Source organism: Cataglyphis hispanica, chromosome 3 (assembly GCF_021464435.1).
Source record: "Cataglyphis hispanica isolate Lineage 1 chromosome 3, ULB_Chis1_1.0, whole genome shotgun sequence".
In the NCBI taxonomy this organism is placed as follows: domain Eukaryota; kingdom Metazoa; phylum Arthropoda; class Insecta; order Hymenoptera; family Formicidae; genus Cataglyphis; species Cataglyphis hispanica.
In genome coordinates, this window is record NC_065956.1 from 4848984 (window position 1) to 4859368 (window position 10385).

At 39.7% G+C, this 10385-nt stretch overlaps 1 protein-coding gene across 1 annotated transcript in view; it reads left to right on the forward strand.

Annotated features, from left to right (window-relative positions):
- The window catches only part of LOC126859461 (histone-lysine N-methyltransferase Suv4-20-like), a 73557-nt gene extending 63629 nt beyond the window's left edge, over positions 1-9928 (forward strand). Inside the window, exons 3-4 of the mRNA XM_050610776.1 lie at positions 2679-2975; positions 3084-9928. Of these exons, the coding sequence (XP_050466733.1) occupies positions 2679-2975; positions 3084-3512 (726 nt within the window). The 3' untranslated portion in view covers positions 3513-9928. The remainder of the gene's footprint in view (positions 1-2678; positions 2976-3083) is intronic.
- The last annotated feature ends 457 nt before the right edge of the window (positions 9929-10385 follow it).

Here is a 10385-nt window from a genome sequence, read left to right on the forward strand (position 1 = left end):
CCATTCCTATATTCAGTGTATATTATAATTATTCTTTTATCCCCAAGAATGACATTGCGTCTCGTTTCGACGTACGCTTGGACAATCTTTTCTTTGAACTGCATCCGCTCTCTTCCCAGAGCCTTATCAAGAATCTATACATTTTTTATTTCTTTTAATCTCGCATCGAAATGGCTATAAATTCAAGTAGACGTATATATATCATTTTCTTCTATTTTTTCTTAGATTACTCAACAGGGTTTAATTTTTTTTTCTAAGATAAATAATCGAAACGAATAATTTTAAACTAGTTATCAGGATGTAAGAGCGCGCTTGATACGCGAATCTGAGAAAATATCCGAGGCATCTGGTCAAAGGACTTTCTCGCGACGCACGTCTGCGTTACAAGGAGCGGTAACAAGCGAGCGTAATGTTGGCATCGCGAATCGATCGATACGAGTGGTACACGAGCGACGCGGATGGGACATTCATCCCTCTGTGTGTCAGTCGCTCTTGTCGTTGCCGTCTCCGCCCGTCTGCACACCCTCGCTCTGTTGTCGTCGCAGCCGCCGCGTTCCTCTTCCGCTTTCCCTTTCGATGGCCTCGGACAAGCGCGAGAAAGCGAGCGGAGGGGTGCTGAAAACCCCTTTAAAGCTTTAACGCGACCGACCGAACCGTCGCGTCGGTCGTTAACGCGTGCACGTGACGACGAATGCTCGCGAGAGAGAGAGAGAGAGAGAGAGAGAGAGAGCGACTCCCTCGCTCTTTCGCTCTCGCCCGTTAAATCGCGATCAAATCGTCATAAAATTAAATCGTACAAGTGCAAACATACTTCGGTCCCGAGATCTTTGCACTCTTGCATGCAAAGTTAATAGAACAAAATTTTTTTTAAGAAATTATCTTATTATTATTAATATTGTATTATGTATATTATTATTATTGTGAGGATATTTTGTTTTAATGTCAATAATTAAGATTTGGACGTTACTTTTATCAATATTTTTGTATTTGTTGCATTGATAATTAATAAGAATTATATTAAAAATTTGAAGAAAAAAAAAATGATTCTTTAATCGACATATAACAGTACATATTTAAAAATATGCTTGTATTTCCATAAAGTAGAAAAATTAATAAAAATAATTGTTATATCAAATATATAAAAAATATAAAACACAATTCGAAATTATATGAATATCGCGATAATGGTGCTTTTCTTTTTTTCACGCGTCGGAGACTTTTGTCAGCGTGATGGATCGGCGTTGCGATCTACGATCGACAAACAGTGCGAAATCACCGAAGACGAAAGCGCGTGGATCGCGAGTATATACGTTTGCGACCTCGTTCTTTTGCCGCTCGTCGGCACTTGAAACTCGCACGACCTTCCCTTCGTCTTACTACCTCTCGAGATGCGTGCCGCGAACCTCGCCATTCCAGCTGTCACGACGTGACGTTTCTCGGTCCGCCTCTCACGAGCGTGTCGTACGCGTGCGTGCGTGCGTGAGCAGATGTTTTAAACCGGATCCATTTCGATGTTTGAAGGAACGAACGAAGAAATTTTCGCTAGCGAAAAGAAACGATCCGAATGAGTTCGATTAATTGAAGTTTAACTGAGAACCTGATGTAGTTCGAATAATTATTTACAGAATTATATAGCGTGAAATATCTAGAATTACATATAGAATCAGAAAAAGAAGATACAGAAATAATTGGTTAAATTTTTTTATTAATTTTATTAATTTTAAATAATATTTATGAAAGCAATTTCTCTCTTTCTCTCTCTCTCTCTCTCTCTCTCTCTCTCTCTCTGTTTCTGTCTCTTTCTCTCTCTTCTATTATCTCTCTCGGTTGCAGCCGCTCTATAGCTCGAAGAAAGTGCATTCGGTTATCGAGAAATCGAATAATTTGCATTTATGAGCATATAGCGTTCAATGATTAAATTCTTCTGATACCAATTATATGTAAACATTATTTCAATAATTAATTTATATATTATATATTTTTGTTTTCGCTAAAATATTTCTAAACGCGTATCTAAAAATGCATCTACGTTTATCATAGATATATACACATATAGTTTTTATTTAAAATAATATGCGTTTTATAGAATGGAATTGTATCTATCACGAATCAAATTCGAGTATTGGATTGTGAATAGTCGATGTCACAGAGAAATTAATCCGTTGGATATAATGGTATGATTTATATGCAAGTTTATGTGAACCGAGTGCAACGACACGACACTAATCTCTATATCCACGTGTAATGGGCGCTTTCCTGATCAAATGGTTGAACATTTCATTTTCTGTACTAATTTATTCACCGCTGTACATCGTCGAAGGTATATACAATCGCAGTACGCTGATAATAGCAACCACTTCGTATATATATGTTTTATTAAAATGAAACGAACAAATTTTTGTCGTATTTTTAAACGCCAATATCCATGCCAAGCCGGAATCAAATAATATTTTGAAAGAAGAAGACGATTATCCTTCTCTTTTATTTTTAATTCTTAAACATAGCGACAAAATAATTACGAATACAAGACGCAATTCATCAAGGGCGATTGCCGGCCATTGGTTTAAAATGTAAATAATAAAAAAATTAAGTAATATAATTTAGATTGTCTATTTAAAACAATAGGTTTTGATTAATATTTCATAAACAAAGCAACAAATCGATCGTTAACTTTGCAGATGCTGTCGGTGAGCCAAGGAATGGGGGTCGGCAGCAGCGGACGCGGCGCATCGGCGGGAGATGACCCAACCGCTGGTGCGGCGGGCGGTAGAGGCGGTGGCGGGGGCGGCGGCGATTCCAGGAGACGTCGCGACATACAGGAGGTGATGATCGCCGCGGCGAGAGATCGCGCGATCCGCGCGGACAGCGTCCGGCAGGATCTCGCTCTCAATCTACCGCCGCGACTCGAACTCCCGGACGGCGAGGAACACCCATACGGGGCGCACTCGGATCTTCATCTCCGCAACCCGGAACAGGTAAGAGTGAAAAGCGCCGCTTCCGAGCGGAACATTGGTAAGACAAAACATTGCGCAAAAAGTCTGCCATTCTCTGTTCCTTGTATTAATGAACTTCCTCGTTTTTAGGAGAGCGAGATCTACCAAAAGTGCGTGCGAGCACCTCCAAATCGCACAGTGTTTGACAGCGAGAGTCCGCCGCCTTATCGGACCCCACCGCTTAATAGCAGCCAGCACATCCATACGGGGTTGCTCGAACTGCCCGGCGATCGGATATCGCGAAGTCAGAGCCCCAGCAGCAGCAATTTATTGCTGAATACTGCTCGCTCAATGTTCAAGATGTTCCCGAGCCATACGACGCCGTCATCGACGTCGGTGCCGGTCAACAAACCGCCCTTTTCCAGTTATTCCGAGTCCAATAGTAACGTGAGCAGTAATCTGAGCAGTAGCAATCTGTCCAACATCACCGTGGTGCCCTGCGAGACCGATGAGAGCCGGCAAGAACAGCAACAGCAGCAACAACAACATCAGCAGCAACAAGTCCATCAGAAGGTCTGATCCGCGGTGTCCTCCTTCTTCGATGCCATTGTCGTCATTGTCGCAGTCGTATCGTCCGATTCCAAGAACGAGGAATGGTTTTCAAGATCGTTCTGTGCGACTGCAACGACAACGACGATGCCCTTCAAGACTGATTATCGGAAGAAACGTCAACAAAGAATAGATCCCATCGGTCGTTCCATCAAATTCAGCAACGAATATTGCATATACGTGAAAGAAGATATCATCCCGGCCGATGGTATCCACGTTGAATCGTTCTTCCGGCGTTCTTCTATAAAGAAATAGAAAAAAAAAGAAAGAAAGAGAGAGAGAGAGAGGGTCGTCCGTTCGTGGCCTAAAGGAGGGCCGGCGGAAATATAGAATAGTCGGCTCCTGATATGGCGACTGAAGAGTCAAATCAGTCATATCAAGACTGCGCTCAATCGCCGTGCGTTGATTCACGCCTTTGTTCTCTTTGTCTTTTCCATTGTGAGAATCGATGCGCCGCCACCGTCTTCGTCGCCGACGCATCTCATTGTGCAATTCCACATGCGGCCAGTGTCTAGCCTAGATCTCAGATTATTCCAAAGCAGTGGCACGAAGATTACAATATTGCTTCGAGCGTCGGCATCAGAGGAGGAGCGAAAGAAGAAGCGCAAGACGAGTGAGGGAGGCGATCGAAAATTAGCGTGGAAAACGGGGTGTCATCAACGCGCGACGCAAAGCGATGGCCTATCCTGGGACAAGAAGCTCCCCTGTCCAGGAATTACATGGCGAGAAGCTTCGCTTCGAGAAGACATGAGTTTAGCGACTCGCATCTATATGGACTCGGCAACGAAGCGGATCCGCCGGATAACCCTCTTCCAGCTCTCGACGGAGGCTCGACATCGCGGAAGTTTGTTCATCGCGCACGACAAAGACTTAGTAAATTATTTATTGCCGATATATAACATTTTATTCGTGACGGGCGGCTGCTGCGCGACGGCCGGACGGTGCGGTTTCATGCGATGGTGATTGTGGAGAAGAAAAGAAGAGGAAAAAAACGCACGGACGGGACACGAGTTATTGTATGATCGTTTGTTGCGTGAGTGCGAGACCAGGCGTGCGTACGAGTAAATGCAAGCGCGCGTGTGCGGAACGAGTAGAACGAAAAACGCGCAAGAGGCGCGGCTAATTGCAGGGTCGAGAAAAAAAAAAGGAAGAAAGAAAGAAAAAGAACGGACTCGTGCGCGCGCGTGTTTCTGTATGCGTGTAAGGAGCTATAGGGGGATAATGTAGTGCCAAGAGTGAAAACGGAAACTCTGTACATATTAGGCTAGGTAGTTCAATATCAATATACTTATTACGACTAAAAAAATGATATGCTACATACCGATTTAAAAGTAAAACATCAAACATACGTTACAACACGCATACCAATAAAAATGCGACATGGCCAGCAGTACGAAACCGTAACGGGACGCGCACACGTCTCAGACTATATATCTTTCTGGCATGTATATTCTTTAAATCGTCGAATATATTCTACCTCGACTGCTATATATTTTGTAATCGACAATGTTGAGATTCCGGTTGACGTTAATAAAGGAATTTATTAATTTATTTTTGATTTTAATGATGCTTTGTTTATATTGCTGTGTCCGCGTCAAATCGATATATCTGTGTAGTGTGTAGTTTAGAGAAAAAAAAATAAGAAAAAATGTAATTTGTTATTGCATTATATCTATTTGACGCGAATAGCAACAAATAAATGCGCAAGCTCTTATCATGAAACAAGATTTATGAAATTCATCACAACTGAAATGTAGAAAAGGATAAAAATTGTTCTTTTAATTTTTTTTTTCTTTAATTTAAAATCATAGTTTAATATGAGGAGATGAAGTATAAATGATTCCATGCCAGATATTATCTATAGCAGCATTTTTTTCTATTTTTTTCTAGGTTATCGATGTAAGATAATCGATAAATGTAAGAGAGAAAGAGAGAGAATAATAAATTAATAATCAATCATAGCATATTCAAGTATCGAGGAAGAATTAAACGATTGTTTTTTATTTGATAAATATTTATTTTGCAGACAGACTAATTACATTCAACGTATATGGCGTATATAAAAATAAATAATAATAAATCGATCAGAATGTGCGTCCCCTTTGTGTTTCGAATGGCTTGGACTGTGTCCGACACAACACTATCTTTATTATTATTCAAATAGATAAGGCCTCAGTTTTGACAAAATAAGACGAGTTCTGTTCGGACGAGGATTCGAGCTCGATGATGCGTTTTATATCTCGCTTTGCAGTCTAATAAATAAAACCGCACTGAGATTTCAGTATAATTTACTCTAACAAATATGATAGATTTCCATTTTTATAGATTTATAGATTTATCAATGGCTTATATATCTATAATGAACTATTGCAAATTAATACAACTTGATTCAGGATTATTTTTAAGACATCATCGATATCTCATATTGTCGAGAAATGTATTTAATTTTCGAGATCGAAGTACACATCGATTCGTGCGGAAAAGACAAAAAAGCAAAAACGCCTCGTTAATTTCGAATCTCAGTTTCGAGACAGAGCGAATCATTCGATTATTTCACATGAGAAGTCATCAATTATTATTATATTTCTTAAGAGTCCGCGACGCAGGGAGAAATTGCAATGAAATTATACATTTCCCTTTGTGATTACGGATCGTGCGTGGCATACGAGGAATGTCTGAGATAGCAGCAAAAGATGCCACGCGCGTAAAGCCGGATATCAACTCTCGTGTGCACTTCGTTGGCGTGAATAATTTCGCGAGCTTCCGCTTCGTTTCCGAGGGAATGCCGAACTGGGTTGGCGCCCTTAGATCTCGGGATTTTGGATTCTAGTTAAGCGCACAAAATTCTCATCACTCATGAGTATACACGCCGCGTGATTTCATCAAATCGCTCGACACACAAACTCAAATTATCGTTAAATAAATTCTCTTCTTAAGCGAGAAGGAAAATTGAAATTGTAAATTGTAATTTTCGAGAGAGTGTCCGGGCAAATGTGTGCGCACGGCGACGTTGTTTCGTTTCATATTCATTGGTCGTTGTGTCGCGAATCGAAGGAGAAAATATATCGTCTTTCTGTTTCACCTTTAAAATGTGTTCACACGCGCATGCAATATTAGATGACGAGATTTAATCGTATTTTATTCGTAAAGAAATTAGAGCGCGTGCGGATCGAAGCGATCGAGAAGGAATATCGGAAAGAATGTCTGATATCTCTTTTTTTTTGTTTTTTTTTTTTTTTTCGAATTCACTTCCATATTGCTCTTTCTCTTTTCGTTTCCTCTCCTCGCTCACTACCCTCTCGTTTTCTCGCATACGCGCATTCGTTTCTTCAATACGTAATAGGAAAAATGAATGTATTTGTATATGTGCGTTTGAGAGACAGAGAGATTACGGACGAGCGTAAGAGACGGAAGGAGAGGGCATAATGGGAGCAGAATTCAAGAAAAATGTTGTATAATTCGATGGGTCCTGTGCAAGTTTTGGTTAAATGCGAAGATTTGGTTAAATTGCGACGTCGTCGATTATAGATTGAATTTAAAAAACGACGACGCGAGCGCGAGATATTTTAGACGATAAGTTCTAGGCGAAATGAAATTTTTAGCGAACTATTATCGATTACTATTATCGCTATCGGACATCGTGATATATCTAGCAATTTGTTAATTGGGATTTTGAGAGGTGCGAGACGTATGAGTATAATCGTGGCCTTTCGACACGAAAGAGAGAGAGAGAGAGAGAGAGAGAGAGAGAGAGAGAGAGAGAGAGAAAGACAAAGAAAGAAAGAGAAAAGAGAGAGCGGCAAAAGCGGTCTGAGATGAAATATTCTTTTCTATCTCTGTCCGAATCCACAGCTCAACCATCGAGATCGCTATATTAAACGATTTGAAAGCAAAAATTGTATCTTACATAGAGTTTAATTGTTTAACAAAGTTGCTAAAGTTTATTAGACTATCAATCAAATCTCTTTTACAACGCTCGAACAAAGAGAAATATAATTCTTTAATTAATACGATTTAAATCAGACGTTATTTGTTATCGTTATCGAGCAAATTTCATAAATAACTTATCGAATACATGCACTTTCAGCGTCGCGCGAATAAAATTCCATTCTTAGCGATCTCATTGCAACGCGAAGCGCTGGCTTGATCATGACATATCGTCGCGATGAGTGACGTCAGCAAACTCCACGGCGAATTATAATCGCGATGCTTCAAAGTTCATCATAAAACACAAACAAGAAAGTGATAAAGTATCAGAAACGCATGAAAATGGAGATAACTACCGAATTAGATCAATCATGAAGAATAAAATCAAAGGTACTTTTGTAAAATCGATTAAGTTTTTATTTTGTTTAAATGCGTAAAAAGTTAGAATATAAATGTATGAATATGTTTTGACAATTGGTAGTGCTTCAAAAATTTTCTTATTTTTTTCTCAACTTTAAGAGTCAACCGTTTTTAATTATTAAAACGTTATTTCGCGCGTTTTCACCTTGATTTTCCATCGTTCGAACAAGTTATCAAAGTGATAAACGATCGAGCAATGCATAATTCTCGTGAAGTCAGGATCGAGAAATGCGTGATCAAGCCGGCAATTACCGATTAATCTAGTCACGTTGGGCCGTGCGTCCGGTCGGGGAACGATCGTGTCCGCCGATCCACACCGTTTCAGATAACGCAGCCTTTATCGGCGAGTTTAACGGGGAGGAAAGAGATAAAGGCTCTCTCTCTCTCTCTCTCTCTTACAATTAGGCGTAATGTGATTTCCCAAGGTGTTCCAAAATAACTCGCGTCCTCCCTCCGGCGAAATTGCGACGCGGAGCGGAGCGGTTGCAAGCGGGAGGGGGGGATCGAAAGAGGTCCCCCCTCTTTTAAAGCTTTTGTTTCTAAGTTGTATAATTATAATTGTACTGTTGATAAGATCGGTATGTCTAGTCCCTCGCGGTGGAAGGGAGATCGAGAGCTTCGTCATTGTCCCTCTCGCGAAATCCATCCCCCTAAGTCTTTCGACCAATTGATCCTAATTTTTTTCCCTTACCTCTTCCTCCCCTTAAATCATCCGTGACGTTGAGTCCGTTCGATTGACACGATTAGCGATTTCGCGTCCATCAATCGGTCTGCGAATCTACGCAAAAAAAAAGCATGTTTCCATCATTATCACATGTCGACGTTTTTTGATATTTTAATAACACCGAAGAAATCTTGCATTTTTGCGACATACGACGAATCTCTGGAATTATTCGATTGATGGGTGCAAAAGTGAAAATCGTATCGAACAAACGAAAACAACATCGGGGATGGTGTCTCGTCATTGTTCGTAGGTGCGTTGCGTCCTACAATCAGCCCTCCTCCAGTTGCCTGCTGATAAAGGGAGCCCGTAACGTGCGATTCTTTTTTTTTTATATGGTTTAATTGTTCTATACTCGCAAAAAAATGTAAGGAATCGATGAATCGCACGTGACGAGCTCCCCTTATGAGTGCAAAAGTTATGCGAGAGAGAAAGATCGTGTTGCGGAGAAGTGTGGACGAAGGCAGAAATAAAAGACAGAACTTGTCGCCAAGTTTCGACAAGTTCAAACAACAAAATTGTGGCAATGCGCGAGTGCGGGCGAGACTGAGTGACAACTGAGAGAAATAAGAGAGAAAGAGATAGCGGAAATCAGGACTCCTTTTCTTTCAAAGTAATCGATCGATGTCGTAGGAACAGTGTCGTTTAAAGTAGTAGATCGCTTCTACCGAGAGTAACACGAAAGAAAATCAAGATACAAAGTAAAAAAAAAAAAAAATCTCATCTCTAAGGGAATAAAAAAAGTTTGCGTGGTTCGTCGCGAAAAGCAAAGAGAGAAAGAAAGAAGAAGAGATACAGGCAGAAAGAGAGCAAAAAGGAAAGATCGCGCGAATTCGTGCCGCACTCGGAGAGAGGCGCGTCGCGTTTGCGAAATTATAAATTTCGAATGCGAGTCACGTTTGTTCGAGCGCGCCATGGCGGGATGTGAGAATGAGAGAGAGAGAGAGAGAGAGAGAGAGACATGAAAGGAAATTCTTTTTATACACTATAGAGAGTCGTACCACACTATCACATAGGGAAAAAAAGAAAAAAAAGACATATTCGTTGTTCATTGCTCTGGCTTGCTAGGAAAAAAAAAAAGAAAAGCAAACGATGTAACACACGACGGGTCGACGGGGAGGATGTTCGGGGATCTTGACGAGGAGTTTAATGAAGATCGAAAGTCGTCCCTCCCGAACAATCCTCCCCGCCTTGCCTCCATATAAATCGGCAACACTTCGACATTGCAAGATTATTGGTGTACTTATCACGCAGTTTTCTACAAAATAAAGAAAACGGTTTTGACAAAAAAAAAAAAAAAAATGAAAAACCAGATGTACTTGCGCGCAACGATTATTTCACGAAAATACCCGCTTCCCTAATCCATTCATATACCTAAAGCATATAAATATCGATATATGTGTTATTATATTTATTATATTTCTTTTTCTTTATTGTTAATTTTTAAAGCATGAAATGTTACAGTAAGTGGGTATATAAAATAACAGATGAATTGAAAGTCTAAACTCACATATGTATTACATATGTATTATATATGTATTTCATGTTGAATTTGATTTTAAGTTGTCAATGAAAAACTACATTCTCATAAAATAGGAAATAAAATAAATTTGATGATATAATTCATATATGATGGAAAAAAATAATCTTTTATTTAAAGTTTAATTGGATTTAAAAATGCGTAAATAATATTTAATATATATGTATATATACATTTCTTTAATAAAATTATATACATTATTATGTCATATAATAAACATTTTTAATTTTAAACA